The following is a 17,038-nucleotide window of genomic DNA, read 5'->3' as shown; positions in this document are numbered from 1 at the left end:
TAATTCATTCGCGATATCTAAGCCTTTGAGCGTAAACATTTCCATCCGGTATTTTCGTTCTCATCGATTTTTTCGAGAAAGGAGAGCTTTAGAAGTGAGTTTAGCAAACCTGCATAACGTGTTCACTCCTAACTACTGTCTCTGTGCACACGTACATGTAGGTATCCTTCGGAACAGAAGAGCGAGTCCACTTATTTGCTATCTGGTCTGCCTTCTCCGCTTTTGCAAAGCGGAGGAGGTCAAGAAAGCCTCGTTTTCTCTTTGAGCGTCAATTTACTTGGCCTTACCACCTGATATTCATTGTGATTCAAGAGACTAAGGTTTTTTTCTAATATCTAAATTTTCTCAGCATCCTATCGTCACATTTCTTCCTTGCTTTGAAATTTGATCTACGGAAGGACTCTTGAAGACATTGCATTTCATTTACGATTCGCGGAAGTCTATGAGTCGGGGCCTCTTCATGGAAAGGCCGTCCCCTCCTGATCCTTGCATTGTTTGCTTTCTGCAGTGCTGAAGGTAGTCGTGCACTCCTCTAGACCTTGCAGAGCTGACCACCTCTACTTGAATATCCAAGGTGGTCTTAGAGGTCATCCTGTCATCTATCGAGTCATGGATTTTATGTCACGCATCATTGGCATGGCTGAGCCTCTTACTTGTGCATCGCTTGGACTTCAATATTTATTAACTTTTTTGTAGAATAAAATGGAAAAATTCGTGCCAAGGGTCGTTTTGGCCCTGGGGAATCTTGCCGAATTCTTTTAGTCACATGCTTAGGTCTCGTCAGCTGACCTGCGTTTATAAATAGAGACCATTTCTTAAAATAAAATGAATTTATGCCTTAATTTTCCAGAAATTCGTTCCATTTTTATTTTTAAGTAATTTATTTAGTTAAAAAACGATCATCAATTCCATGTTTATACTTAAGGAATTCAAAATGTTTTAAGTGTGAATGCGTTATTTTATTAATTTTCGTTTCGTCCATTTAGCTATTTCCTTGTCTCTATTTCTATGGGCGTTTTTTCCTCACGAAATATATTGCAAAGTGAGGAGATTTTACCACACTTATTTATATGTAACTAAGGAGTAGTCAAGACCCATTGAGTTTGAAGAAATCTTTTTTTTATCCAGCGAATCACTATTGTTTGTGTGGTTATTTCCTATTGGCGCCCCTCGGAGGACAGAATTGGCGAATCCATTGTATCCGTGACGGTTTAATCACCACAACATCAAACTATCCGTGTAACAATATCGCACGTTAGCATTGAACTTCCTTGTCCCAGTTTGTGACCGTCGATTGGAACGAGTCATCGCGGTACGAGAGCGCTGGAGTCGCGTTGTCGCGCATAATGAAGTAGTGTCTTCATTCCCCGCGGGAATTGGACCCCTGTGACCCACAGAGAGAGGGAGAGAGGTAGGGAGTGAAGGCGATTCGTTTGTTTGGCTTTTGCATCTTCTCCTTACTTGACCCTACGGGTAACTTTCCTCCTTGGGACCGTGTGACGATGACGAATAACTGAGAAACGCCGTAGTTGACGCAACATTATCGGTTTCACGTTCTGATGTGTTCCTATTAACCGTACCCTTCAGCCTCATCCCCAATTTTTTCTCTAGCTTGGTTCTCAGTCTCGCGCTTAGCGTTATGCCATTAGATATGGGGAGACTTTTTCCTAGAAAGGTGGATGCAAATGGTAGACCTGGGACCCGTTTCTCAGTGCTAGAAATCAGTTTACAAGTCCTTGCAATTTGCCCATTGTTTATCTGCTGATGGTCATAAATGCTACTGAATTTTCTACTTGCCGGCACTACATAGTATGCAAATTTTACATTATAGGTAACATTTTTTAGAGGGCGTGGAAAACGTGTTGTAGCTTTCAGAAACAGGTTTTTGAGGTCGGAAAATGTTGACGAAAGTAAATGAAGAGTAGTCGTAATGCTAGGTTTAACATGGGTAAATTTAGATGTGCTGTCTGAACGAAAGAAATTCTGTAACAATCTCGTCACGCACAATAAACCTTTTGATAACATCTTTACCCTGTTAAAATAAGGAAGTCTCAAGTATGGAGGAGGGCAGGAAAGAATCTTGTTGGGATAAAAACTGATGTGCCAGAACAGTTAGTTTTAGGTAAATTTTGAATAATCGAGGCTCTCTGAGAATTTCCCCGAGGTGAGGGCCGTAGAAGATGATGGCCGATTCCCGAAAATAAGAAGCCATTTTAAATATCTAGAAATGGGGCGAAGGGAATATAAGGACACAAAGTTGGTAGCGAAGATTAGAAAATTGTACAAAGAATTATTGTTACGGCTGTTGTGGGTTACTCATCCGAAGTCGTGTAGGAAGGAGAGATACCATAGGGAACGTTCTACCGCTACCCTGAAGTAGTTGAATTAAAAATAATTGTGCGTTATTAATGAGTACAGAGAACTGTCTTAAAAAATCCCGATTGCCATTTTAATTCAGTCTGTCGAGTTGTAACATTTTAAAGGTCACCACTTTACGTTAGAACATCATGCATAACCGTCAGTACATTTTCTTTCCACGTCCTCGTCATCCAACACGTCGTCATTTTGGAGTTCCTGACTTGGCGCGTGGACGAGTGCCTCTGCATGCCTATCAGTGGTTGTGTGCATGGGATGCACCGTTTTGGAGAGTGTCCCCACACCTCCTCGCCTCGACCGACGCTGGACCGGATCGATGAACCGCCCAAATAGCCCTCGCGGCTCGCAAATAGAACACATCCAGCCGCCGGCGTGCCGCGGGCCGCGGGCGGCTGGCCGACGGAACACGACACGTGTTTTTGCGCGGCCTCGTGGGATTCGATCACGGGGCTTCTCATCCTCCCACTCTGGACGCTATGGCGAGCGTCTATTCGGCGTGGCGACATTTTCCATGAATGAATGCGGACTCGTTGGCCAATCTCCCCGGCTCACCTTAACCTCACCTTCTCCCACGCCCCTGGGGCTATTCTGCGCTGTAGTTCGTGACGATTCCTCTTTTAATCTCCTTCCGTCGAAAAATATGGAAAATACGGAAGCGGTGGAGCCCTCGTCTGTGGCTGAGTGTGCCAATTACAGGGATTTGGTGGGGGAGAGTGTAGTCCACAATTAGCATCAAACCAATAAATGTGTACCTCCGGTGGCGAAATAAAGCTTGAATCGGTTCGCAAAACGTGTGGGATTGAGACGGTTGTGTGCAACTCGGGTGAGCTTACGTTTGGGCAACGTGCACTAATGAGAGAGAGGGAGATAAACAAAGAAAGCTTTTAATATCTTGTTCAGAGACGTGAAATATGGTTCAGTTGAATTTACCGCTATCCTCTCGTTGGGTTAGAGGTTCCCCGCAGCCATCGGACCGAGCCGTGGTCCGTCCTCGTATTGACCTTCACACACTCGTATCTTTCACTCGAAGGAACGTACGTGACCTCCTTCAGTTTCACTTCTGTTTTCCATTCATTCGTGATGTGATCCGTTTACTGACGGGTTTATTAATACAGCGTAATAGCTTGTAAGCTTACGCTTTCGGAAGGATTCTGTAGCCCCTCAGAATAATTACACTTATACAATGGTTGAGTATGGTCTTGCATAGATCTTGTGCGGTGAGAATGGTATAATGTCTTTCTAACGAGAGAAAGAGATACAGTGCGAAGGTCACTGCGGGGACGCCTGTTGCAAGGGACCACCATCCTAGCGTGTGGGTAGCGGTTAAGTTCAGCTGATCAGAAATTTACGGCTATAATGTAGAGATTTTAAGTATATTTTTTCGGACTCCAATGCTGAATGTCCTGCTTTCTATATAAAAATATGCTTTGTTGAGATCCTTAGCTTCATTGCTGATTGCAGTTAAATTTGAGTAACGTAGAGATATTATCAACGACAACTGAGGATGCGAATTGTATTGTTTTGGGGCGTCCGGGTGATATACTACTGACATTTTCAGGTCGGCAAAGAGACTTCGAGAGCCAATGTATGTAGGAACTATAATCCGAGAAGTAAGCGTTCAATTTTTCGGTTCTATCAATCGTCTGTTCGGTTGTCGGAGTGAAAATTCACAGTTATCGCCATGTTTTGAACATGTTGAGAAAACCTACTCAAGAGACTCAAAAATGTTTTAAATCGGTCAGTTAACTAGTAGTTCCAAAAATAAAAAAAATTACTTAGGAAGGAGGAATAATGTGTACATTATTTTCGTTTATGTGCTTTTTTTATAAACAGCAGCCCAAATACTTTTCATAATTTTAAATATTGCTCTGAAATATCCCATACTAACGTGCTCTTGTTTGTGTGTGCTCACGAAGGATCCGCGGTCGCCTTCATTCTTTGACGGCCAATCACTTCGGCATTTTGTTGTCGGCTGTAATGTTTGTTTTGTGGAAAGCTACTTATCAGGGAAAAAACGAAGGAAATGCTGCACATTTCGCATTTATTTAAGACTTTTTAAATTGTAAATGAAATAAGTTCAAGTGCCTTTTTCATGACTTTTATGTGCTAAAATGTTGTGTTTCAGAAACAGCACTTCTAGCTAATCCTACTCTCGGTTGCGAACGCATCTTCTAGTGTGTCATCAAGTCTGCTGATGGAATAGAGTTTATGCAACATTGCCAACATTAGTAATTAACACGGCTTATTTTCTACCACCTAATTTCATGTTACTTTGGTGGGTAGTGACATTAAACTAGGGGCAAGTCAGTGTGCAGTGTGGTGACAATGAGAAGAACGATTTTTCTCTCATTGTTACTTTTCCATTTGTTTAACGTGCGGTATTGCCAAAATATTTTAGCTTCGCCTCTCTATTTTTATTACGAGAGAAAGTGCTCGCGGATGTACGTACGGGAATCTTTTTGGTAGTTATTTATAATTCTGGTGTCTAATGCTTCAGTGCTCTGTTTCGATTCCAAAGTGTAAGAAGACACATAGATGATTATATATGGATCTGAGTTTAACATGTATAAACATTATCTTGGAATTTGTGTATGCATGTGTATAAATAGTGGTTAGTGGCAGTTCAGGGGTAGAGCGTTGGACTACTGACCGGAGGGCCCGGGTTCGATTCAAGCCTCTGGGCATCTGTAGCTCCACCTAAGGTATGTGATTTTTCGGGTACCAGATCTTCCTGGGAAACCATAACCGGCACAGGGAAAGGAACTGGCCCCCCTACCCTGATGTGTGAATTTTCACACGCCGTATAAGGCTTAGTACTGGGTGATCTCCACCATCACCTACTAAACCGACCTTAGGGTTGATTTCTGTGTTTATGGTTATGGTTTATATATACTACAGAGAATATGAGTCCTGGCAACTTCGGGGCTCGGCCCAATCGGCCGTATTTCAAAATTGCTTTCTTTATAACCCTCTCCTCCCTTCCTCCTCTTTCCTGGCAGGCGTCATTTTCTTTCCTTTTGACCCATTCCCAGCCCAGCACTAACCTCTCCAACACAATTATGTTGCATACCGTCGGGCAGCTTCCTTCCGGCACCTCAACTTGCTCCGAGCTGAGTGAGACTCTCTCCTTCTCATCCATCAAACTCCTCTCTTAATCATTATCACACCGCCATTCCCACTCCCGTCCTCCCACTCCTGTCTTCACCCTTCCTTCCCTCTAATACCGCCTCTTCCCCTCTTTGGCCCTGTTCTGTCATCTCTACCTTGAACAATCGGCAGTAATTCTTTCAATAATTGACCATATTAACAATTTGAAATCTATAATAAAACCGTAGTATTTCAAGAGACGTAAATGTGCTCTAGTTTTCTGATAACATATACTTTTTCTTTCTGAGGAGAAATGAGATCTGAGAACGATAATTAACAATAAAAAAGTAGCTTTTCACTGGATAAAATACTTTTTCATTAAGACCCAATTTCCGATGTTTTAAATCACATGATGATGAAGATTGCGTGATGCATAAGAATTTGGTCTCAGATTAATAATAATTTTTCAAATAAAACATTTTTTAAACCGTGAATTATATTTTCATTCGACAACATCACGCCTGAGCTTTCTAAATTTGATGCGACAAGGGTTACAGTATGTATGGAAAAGGTGAAAAATTAACCATAGTCTCAAAATAAAGTTACAACAAATTGAACAGTCAATATGGGAAATAAAGAATCAACAATTTTCAAACAAATCTGGAGAAGGAAAAATATGAAGAGGATTGAATTTTTAATCAATTAGAACGATCACCAATGGCAATAGAATCAAGAGGGTGATAATGTGGAAAGCAGCTCAGCAGAGAATACTTCTATCAGTATGTATAAAAACTAACCACAAATGGCATTAGCATAGCATTTCTGTGCTTAAAATTGTTCCCATTTAAGTGAGCGAGGGTTTAGCAAGGGTTTGATTCACTTGTATGGCCCCTAATTATGGTCGGCTTCTTTTTAACAGGGCGCTTTGACCGACATAAAGGTTAACAATTCGAGTCAGAGGTGAATAAGAATAATCATATTCGTAATATAAGAAAAGAATCCTTTGGTTTAGTTAAAATTGGTTTTTCCTCACCGCTGTGATTGTGTGGGCATCACATATTTGAAAATTGGAAAAATCTCGGGCGCAGTCACGGCGTTAACCTTGGTTCTTCCCACAAAATGTCGCTGGTGTATTTCAATTCTTTTAGTGAACATAAACACGAAGGTTATGGAATGCGTAGAAGGTAAATCATGGCCAGGATAGCATAGTGAGGTGAATTTTTTTTTGGAATTAAGATTTTCGACTTTCTAAACGAATGTTATAGCTCTAATAAAAATCATTTTGAATTATCAAGGGCTTAGGTATGCCACGTTTCGCGTAGCTCCATTAAACTATGCCATTAAGAAAAATATCAATCGGGAGAATTTCTTTGTACAAACGTTCAAATTCTTATTGAAATACGAAAGCACTTACTCTGAATTTTAACAATGTAGAAAAAAACATCAAACCCGAATATTTCCAGGTTAAATTTAAAATCTAACAATGTCTCTGGGATACAAGGTAATCAAGCATCTTGGTTGAAAATTATGCCGCTACTGCATAAAAGTTCTTTTGTGTTAAGTTTCAATTCGAAAAGTTTACACCTATTTTTGGGTCTAAAAAAAGGGAAAACCAACTGGCAGAACGAAACCATCAAATCTAACTGGTGAAAGGGGCATTGCTGCGGTCCTGATTATTTATCATTGCAAGTGATGCTGTCTGCTAATTCTTGTTAAATAAGTCCAACCGAATTCGCGATCGTATACGTTGCGGTCGTAGTATTAGCCTGTTCTCGCGGCGGTCAGGGGAGAAAGGCCAATGACTCCTGACTTAGCCCCCTTCGTCCCCCCTCCCTCCGCGCCTGCCGGTCCTTTCCCACTTTCTTCCCCTCCCACGCCTCTCCCTCTCACCTCTTCTCTTTAAAGGGAGATGTGTTGGAAATGAGGTCCGAGGATGTATATCAGGGGGTAGTGGAGGGGTGGCAACCAGTTGGGGCGCCTGTAAAAGAGGCTCTTGGTAGGCGGGGTTCCCTCTGTCTAAGATACTTTCGATTCTCTCTAGCTTTCTCGCTCTCTGCTTTTCTTTATCCTCGCCCATCGTTTACCTCCGTGGGCAATGCCCGCTTATCCTTAGCCCGCGGCTGAATCATTAGAGCACATCGTGGTCGTGGGCGTGCTTTCTTCCTTAAGAGATAAAGATAAATTTTAGTAAAAATACACGCAAAGGGAATGGATTTCCGAACCCCGAATTTCTCCTGCCGCGATCGATAAAGGTGAACGATCTCGATAATTATTCGCGAACACGAGAAAAGACCAATCGGTCCACTCAGTGTCTTCAGAAATAAAACAGCACTGTCATCTAATATTTCCTTTCGGTCCAGTTCCGATTCTAGTCAGTTGATCAATTCCCGTGTAATGCAGTTAAAAATTGGTTGGTTTTACCCCATCACCCTTTCCACCGACTTGTGCGGTTAACCAGAACGTGATAAATTGGTCGGCGTAAATAAATCGCCTTGCTAAACCGTGTAATTTTATCTTTACAAAAAGGGTGAGAAGTTCATTTTTCCATTTAGGTATTATAAAGCCTTAGGTAGTTACATAGGGTAAATAAAAATATTTCCTACGCTCGTTATATTTAATAGTAATCACATCCAATTGAGACGTGTGCATTAAAACCGCCGTTCTCAATATTTTGATCTAAAATGTCCAAACAAAATGGCATTCAAAACATATAAAGCTTCCCAATCAGTTGAAAAGCAGTTTGTTCCCTCAAGTTATTCATGTTGAACGTTATAATGAGTAAAAAACTATTAATTTAGGCTGACGATATTTCTTATGGGGCATATCTGATGTAGTGCAGCTCATGCGTAATTATTAATTTGATATTTTTTCGTTCATTCTTTTACTGGTAAAATTCCACGATAAATGTTACATTTCTAGCATCTTTTATAATATCAGCAGGGACAAAATAGCATCATTGTAAATTATTGAAAAATATCACTGTGCTCTATTATTATCAGTAATAAGTGATAATATCGGCACTCCATATTTCCTCATTCTCAGGTTGTAGATTTGTTATAGTCATTATCCTATTCGATCAGGGACGTTCGTAATATTGTTGTTGGAAATCAAACAATTGCTCAAGAAATGATCAGCGTTTGTGTTTGGTAGTTTCGGGCCTTATTCGTAGTAATTACTTATACCCTTAATAGCCGTGCCTACTCGTTTACTCTCATCACCTGTATTTTTTCCGGATGGTTTGCGGAATTCCTTTTTTAAAGGGGATATGTCCACGGGCCAGGGATGAAGGTAGTGGAATGAAGTAGGTGGGGGGCGGCGAGAGGCAAAGGAGAGAGAGAGGAGGGAGAGGGGAGTGATGGATCAGCAGACACTCCATCTTCCCCTCTGCCCCTGCCCATCTCACCCTCCTTCGTCTCTTCTCCCCCTCCGTGCTCTCCCTCCTCCGCCCCGCCGGTCGCGATCAAACCCACGTGGTCCGAGCTCCCCCTTGCGGTCAATGACTTATCGCCGCGGAGAGATGGTGTGGTGCGGCGATGTGATGATGGTGATGCCTGGGATGGAGGAGGAGGAGTTGGTGCGAGGGAGAGGAAAGACGGGAGAGAGTTCAGTTCGAGGGAAAGAAAAGGATTTCCCTCCCAGCCGGGGAGGAGGAGGAATGGCAGCGGACGACAGATAAGAGAGGGAAGGCGTTTTCTTACGAGTGCCGTCATCGATGACGGGAGAAGACCAGGAGGTTCATACAGGGCGGGAGACGGGTGGAGAGGGAAAGAAGAGATATTGGAATACGTTCGCTGATTGACTCGTGGCGTTGCGGCGCGGCCGCTGTTGGTCAAATATTTGCATTATGGCGGAGTGGCGAAATGTCATTCCTAGTCCCTCGACCCTGAGCCTAGGACTGAATTGACGTAGCCAGAAGAGAGATATTTTTGAAACTGTTCCCGCATTTAAACGCGTGCCACCTTTTGCTTTCTTCGGAGACGTCATTCCCTTCCGTTGTTTTCGTCAACTTGGGACGAAATCATCCTCGGGAACGTGCGTGTGTGCGAGGCGTAGGCTGGATACTCTAAACCGGCTCGTCTAAGGTTATCGATTGTGCCTCTTGGAATGTTTATTAATCGGAAAAATGTACAGCGAAGTGCTAATATGGCCGCTGGATGGTGTTCTTTTAATAAGTCATCACCCACATAATTCGCGTGCGTATCATATTTTTTAATAATCGACTAAACATTGAACTAATTAAATTTTGGATTAGATGGGTTTTAGAGGTGAACATGAAGGTATCCACTTCTGAACATACAAAAAACAAAATAATGGATGTATTGGAAGAGGTTGGAAGAAGATTCTTCTCAGTTTGAGATGATTGGGAGGATAAACAGGATATACAACAATAGGGAAAATAAAGGAAGCAACGAAGAAGCAAAGTCGTTTCGGGAAAAGCTTGTAATTAGGCTCCATTAGCATATTATTAACGGAGTAGGAAACCTACATGAATAGTTGTCAAACAGTCGGATCGAAAATTAGTCCTGATGATATAATGCATTACGTCGTCGTCGGATTATTTAAACTGGCAGCGCGCCATTTGCTTGTGGCACGTCATTTTTTTGAATCCGCTCTAATCGCAATGTGGGAGGAATAGCGAAACGATTCATATGCTCATTCCAGAGTTAGGGAGGTCACACACACGCCTTAGATGACAGCGATGTGGCCATTCCGCGTTATGCATTCATGTCCAATGTAAAATAATTGGCGGGAGTATTTAGGTCTATTTTGGCAGCGCGTTATTATTCGCTTCTGGGGTGGTGGCCACCGTTGCCGCGGTGAATGAACCCTCATCGTCCACACGTGCGCCAGCGTGCGCGAGTGCGGGCGTGACGCCGCCCTCCGTCCGGGCACCATCGTCGCCGTCGCCGCTCTCTTTTTTGTTCCCCTCCTCGCTATCACTTATTTCTGCCGCCGGCCGGCTCCTCCCGCCCGAGGGGTGCATCTGCGACCGACGACCGCCCTTCTCTCTCTTCGAAGCGGGGGAAGCTGCTTGATCTCTTGAAGATGTTTGTGTCCTACGGTATCCTCCCGTCTTGTGGGCGGGATTCCTCTGGAGTCGGCACTACTCGTTGAGATGGTTTTTAAAATTTGAAATAATTCAGATTGGGGAGGAAAATGTGACGCCTTTTTTCCTCCCCTACAGGGCGGAACAATTATTTTTTTTCACCGAGTTTAAAGAACTGCATCGTCATTATATTCGTTACCCATGTTCCACGTTCTAATCAAAGCAAGATTCCTTCTGATTTTTTCCTAAGATGCTTTGAAATCCGGCTTCACTGCTTCTACTTTTGTGGTTACCGATCTAGTCTAAACCCATTTGTTTCGAAGATTGAATTTTATTTTTTAATGGCTCAAGAGGGTCCTCTTTCGGACCCCTCGAAGTTACGGGGCACGGCGGCCCTTCTCGGACAACATGATATACACTCGTGGGGGAATGCCTATGGATTAGCTGTGGCGTAAAATTAATTCTAATATCTGGAAATCTAAACAATCCAATCACTAATGCTAGATCATGCCCGAAAATGCATGTGTGAATGTGTAATCCATTTAATTAACAAAGTTGGTTAAATACATCCCGTAGACAAGATTATAGCTTGACAGCTTAAGTAATGACATCATGTGCCATTGCTCTCTAAAATATAAATAAAAATATGCTACGGCATAATGTAATTGGCTTTCCGAATATTTCTTCACTTGCGATAACACGTAATATTTCAATTCGGCGATCGGCTTGCCTTACGTACATTGACTATCATGCTCCCCGTGCTCAGGCGTTTCATTAATCTTTAATAGGAATTTCTCTCGCGAAGCTACACTTTTGCTAATGAATGCGCCAACTGTTTTCATGGAACTCTTTGCTTAGCTTGATCTCTCTCTACCTCCCACTCAGTTTCAATCCTGTGAGCTATGACCCAGTGACCCAGTGACATCGGCTCTTCGGGGTCTATCCCCTTCACGATTCCACCCCGGATTCCACCAGCTTCGTGGCTTCTATTTCTCAACATGTATAAGACATCGAAATTTACGTTTGATTGGATGGCTGCGCCTCTCACCTCGTTGATTTAACCTTATTTGGGCAATACGTAGAGGTGAATATTTGTTCGGTGCCAAAGAATTATGATAATAAACATATTTCTCATGCCCATCTTTATTTTTATGCATCTAATCAGTCGGAGGTATGCATATGCGGTAAGGCGCAATAAAAACGTAAAATATATTCAATATTTCAGCTAGAGACAAAAAAGTCAGTTGTGCTTTCTACAGTCCGCATGAAAAGTGAGTAATGCTTTGTAATGTAATGATTTTGTAGCATCCGTATTAAACGGACCCTAGCTCTTAGATTTTTTACCGTAAATTTCTTGTGAAACAAAAGAACTTTGTCCGTTTGTTGCTATTTATTACAATACACGTCTTTGTTTCATCTCTGAACCTCCTACTTGAGGAATGTCAATTCAAATTCTTTACTATTCAGACCAACGTCTTTTTTTTATTTAACCGTACTGTTTGATCTATAACATTGAGTGTGACTGCTGATTTATAAATATGTTTTTTCTTTGAAAAAAAATACAGAACCAGTAAAGGGCCGAGGGAGGAAATTGGATCGCAATATCCTCACAAGAATGGAATCAGTGACTGGACCTCTCGCTGCTTTAAGGGACGCAATGGAAAGAAAGGTTCGGCTGAAGGTACGTGGGATATATAGGTCTGTCATTGCACGTCCTGCCCGTGCATTTTTTCGCTTTCTTTAGGAAAAACAACTCTATCTCTACTGCGATAGTGGCAGGGGTTACCGACCACTTACACGGACTTAAAGAGAATTTTGGCGATCATAGCAGAAAATGCACACCTATTTATGTTATCCATTTGTCTTTATTAAATTACATAGCCTTGATTGAATTTATTTATAACACAATATTATTATTTAAAAATAACGTCATGTCTAGTTACTAATAATTCACGCTGATATTGTTCGGCTTAATTAAATGTTATCAAATCATGTGGTTGGTTGGATGGAGGTTGGCATTTTGAAGAATCTAATTTTAGAAATGAAAACAATGACTTCCGTGGATAACGAAAACATTTCCCATTGATGTACTTTTTGCGATGAAAAATGGAAAATTTAATAGGATGATCTGAATCCCAATGGGAACATGAATTGTCGATATACAATTATAATGGGATTAGCAAATTGATACATCATCTCTCTCTTTGCTGTTTGACTACATGGTTTACCATCGCAGCTCGATTATTTGCATGCAAGGTCCAGTGAAAAGTTCGATTCCGCTTCGTAAGATTCCCTTCTTTGCCAAAATTTCATGTGAATACGCCGACCTTTATGATGGTTAGGTGCACTGCAGTTTAATCTGTTTACTCGGTGTATTTTAGATCAACAGCTATCTTTCGTCCCTCGCGTAACCTTTGCCGTAATTTTCTCATCCATATGCCGAGAAAATTGACCTGTTCATTACTCAATTCAGTGGCAAATCCCGGTGCTTTCAAAAGCATGTTTTTATACACTTATTATACATCCGATCCCCCCTCTCTCTCTCCTTTCCTGATTCACTCTCTTGCACCACCGCTTCGCAGGTCGTAATAAGGGGCGTGGCCGGATGGGGGGGCAAGGACCTGGCGAGAACCAAAGGACAGCCTAAACTGGACACGAGAGGTGAACTCCACGGGTCCGTTTGCGCCTTCGATAGACACTGGAATTTGGCGATGGAGGACGTGACGGAGGTGTTCCGGAGGAGGGCTCCCAAGTTCTCCAAGACTTTACCAGCCATTGGTAAGCGCTTATTGAAAGAAGTCTGCATTCTGAGCCCATGTCTCTCTCAAATGAATTCAGGTTACAACATTGTAATTGTTCCGTTTCGTTCCTTACCACTCAATGACATTTTTCCTGTTATGTTATCATTATCCTAAACTTTTGAATTTATTCTGGTGTGAGCGGACGAAGTGTTATTCTGATCCGTATTCACTCGACGATACGACAACTTTGTAGTTCATGCTGGTTTTATTTATCCTCTCTTCTTTTGCCAATGACAGAGGGATATTGTGGTGTAAGTTTGTTCCTAGCGATATATTTATCGGTGAAGACCAAAAGAGTTATTACGGATCTCTTGAAAGGACTCGGGGTAAACCTTTAGGTGAATTCGCAAAATTTCTTCCATAAATGAATAAAAGGATGGTTTGGGATGAGAATTGTTATTATTTTATGCGTCCTTGATCGAAGTACTCGGGGAAAGTACGCGAGTAAATGTAATATAAGGTACAATAACCTCTAATGCGTTGGCATGATTTTTCGCAGATAAATTAGTTAACTCTAAAGAGTGATTTAGAGTTATCCACGGTTAATTGGTTTTTATAACATTTTTCCTTAATGTAATTGCATTATTTTATTCAAGCTTGGCCTTTGCCATTTTAAGTAGTAAAGGTAAAGGTTTTCATTGTTACCCATGCTTAAAACTATATGCTTTGTCTGTTCTGCGTCGCTTTTGGCAGCTTAATTTAATAGAAAGCTCACATCATTAGTTCTATATGCTAAGAGTGCTATTAAAGTAATTTACGAATTGATAAATTTTATGTAACGAAATTGTAGGTTTTCTTATATTGTTCAGAGTGGTGAACGAAGGCATAAAGTGTTTGTAATTAATTTGAAAAACTAGGCCATCATATAATGTAGCATTGTCTTGCGTAATGAACAACAATAATACATGATACAAAGCAATTAATTCGCCATTATACATCACTCTAGTAGCACAGGGGATTTCTGTTGCTACCTCCGTGAAACATTTCCATTTTTCAATGTGTTTTTTCAGGACAAATCGGACAATCTTTTTTTTCCCTTCACTCAATGAAGAGTTAGGGTACGTACTTAATGATAGTGTGTTCGTTAAACGAGCAATGAACTTTCCTAATCTTTAGCATAAAACGTGTACTTTGCATTAATGCCTTTTCGAAAAACGTGCGGGTTTAATTTCATTCAAATTCAAAGAGATTCAGGAAAAACATAAAATCGTCTATGTGATTTAAAATGTTTTCTTTCCATCCATCTAGGCTTCGTAATACATTCCGGAAAACATCTTGGTTCTCCAGCCTTTAATCTCTGTCATCTTCGCCTACGCTGTGAACTTGTTTTTGCTAGAGCGAGATATTGTTATTCATGTGGCGCACAAAAATACACTTATATCGTTAGATGTCTGGAACGGGGGCGAATAAAAATTGGACGCGTTTCTTCGCCTTCCCAATATCTCAAAATAAATGAAAAAATGAACTAAAATCTATGATTTTACTATTACCCTAGGGCAGTATGCAAGCTAGCTGGGCCTAACTTACCCCTTTGAGTAGTGAAAAAAATTGGAGCTCTCCAAATATAACCATTACTCTTTAAACCATATTCTATTCTAATCTCTTTCCCGATAGAGAATACAATTCCCTCCCTGTACTGAATGAAGGGGCGAGCCAACCGAGCACCCCCGGAGCTACAAGCTCCAAGGCGCACTATAAATCCTTTCTGTACTAAATTATAAATATCTTATAATTGAATCACATTTCCAAAGTCTAAACACTTGACATCTTTCATCATTTGAGATAATAACGAAGGACTCTCCTGCCTTGTAGTACTGCTCCTATCAAGAAAACCTGCCATTTTGAATCGATTAAAGCTCAGTATACTGCTTTAGTTTTCGATATTTTATTCAACCGCCTAAAAATATCGCAATTATCCTTATATCGGTTGAGAGGTTAGGGCGCAATGGCGAAATTTTCATCACAAGTACCAAAGTAACTCAGATCAACCTTGTCGCTAACTCGGTCACCTGCTCAATATGCTTTTATTTATTTCCGTTTTTTTCATTCCTTCTTACCAATCCCAATCCCCACTCTCCGTTTCTCTCTCTTCTCCCTTGCGTCAAGACGACAGCCATGATCGCTCCAACGCGTTTATTTGTCCTCACAACAAGAAACCAAGGCCTTTTTCATTCCCACTTCCCCCTCTCCCTCCCTCCTATGCACTATCTCGAGGTCTCAAGGCTTCTTCTCTAGGCTAGTGAGAGATATTGGAAAGGGAGAGGGGAGGGTTAGATCGGACGGGGGGTATGCGTTGAGAGAGCGATTCCAAGCCTTGTCTTTGCTGAGTTCCTTCTTATTATTCCGCGCAAGTCGGATTGAATTACGAGAGGTGGAGGAGGGGGTGGGCGTCGGAGTACACGCGAGAAGGGGGCGAGCGTCAGCCAGGGGGGTGGGGGATAAAAGATGGGGCGGATGACCCCCCAGTGACAGTAATTACTGAACATACGTCATTTTTGGCGAAATTGAGACCGGGAGGCCCCCGGTGTTCCCTCGAGAATTCACCATCTGATACCAGAGAGTGAGAAGATTGGCCCCCGGCCGAAATGATTTCATCCTTATAGAAATTACAGGAAAGATCAGTCGGAGGCTTGCCGGTCCGGCCAGGAAACTTATTCCGGTTGGAACTTGAGCCATAAACATAGACAGGTCTATATCGTTTTTTCTCCGCTTCAAATGTTCCCGAATAAGCGCGCTATTTTCGATATGCCTAGCCGAGTGTTCTACTTCATTAGATTTTTACCTTGCTGAAGGCATCCCGAATCCATCAGAAGTCAGAATGGATGTTAATGGACAAACATTGCAGCCGGTGCACTGCGAGATGCCGGAGGATTATTGGTCGATGTATCGGTTATTTTAATCGAAGAGCATACTTAAGGCAGATGCTGTATTAAATTATCAAAAATAAGCACGTTACGGCAGAAAAATTATAAAAGGCAACTATCGTAAAATGAAGGACAATGTCTCAGGTTTAACAATATGGAATTTCTCCATATTGCAAGGAATGTTAAAATAACTCTGCAATTCCACAATTCACAATTTATTAGCACATGACCATGTTGCTGCGCAGCAACATCAGGTGTCACTTGATTCTTAGCCATTCTTTGCAATAAAATGGAGAAAATATTTTTTACATTAACGATTTTAAATAACTCTGTATGATCCTTAAGTGCAATGATTTATTTGGAACCAAAGTACTATAAGGGCTGCATATTTGGCAATAAAATGGTAAAATGAACCATTTAAGATATTGCAGAGTACTAATGCAATTATTGATTACGTGATAAGTGACGAAGCGAATTGTTGTTTTACTGTAAAAATTATCATTCATTGTTCGTAGCTTTGATCAGCTACCCATTTTCTACCTTTCTCCCTTCCCACATCTTCATTTCTCTCTCCTCCTTCCCCATCAACCCCCTCGCCTATCGTTCACGGTCTCCCGAAGGAGGAGGAGAGAGAGGGACGGGGAAAGAGAGGAGCATCCCGCTCGCGTGGGCGTCGCCGGGTCACTCCCACACCCTTCCCGTCTCCGTCCAGCTCGCGGCCAACCTCTCCTTTTCGCGAGGGCGCCTTGCCAACTTAACTGGTGGTGGCGGCGGCCTAAGCGAGTGCTCGCCCCTCCTCGGGGAACAGTGAGACGGGCGCCCGAGAGAGGGAGGGAGGGAGACCGTGTTTCTGTAGGGGAAGG

General features: G+C 41.9%; 1 protein-coding gene across 1 annotated transcript in view; it reads left to right on the top strand.

Moving 5' to 3' along the window:
- The window catches only part of Lsm11 (U6 snRNA-associated Sm-like protein LSm11), a 53,385-nt gene that overhangs the window by 15,942 nt on the left and 20,405 nt on the right, over nucleotides 1–17,038 (top strand). The window contains exons 3-4 of the mRNA XM_071597276.1: nucleotides 12,076–12,191; nucleotides 13,093–13,288. Coding sequence (XP_071453377.1) covers nucleotides 12,076–12,191; nucleotides 13,093–13,288 — 312 coding nt within the window. The remainder of the gene's footprint in view (nucleotides 1–12,075; nucleotides 12,192–13,092; nucleotides 13,289–17,038) is intronic.

This window comes from Hetaerina americana, unplaced genomic scaffold, assembly GCF_022747635.1.
Source record: "Hetaerina americana unplaced genomic scaffold, ioHetAmer1.1.p SCAF_84, whole genome shotgun sequence".
In the NCBI taxonomy this organism is placed as follows: Eukaryota; Metazoa; Arthropoda; class Insecta; order Odonata; family Calopterygidae; genus Hetaerina; species Hetaerina americana.
The sequence above is the reverse complement of the archived record's forward strand: the minus strand, read 5'-3'. Positions and strand labels throughout refer to the sequence as shown.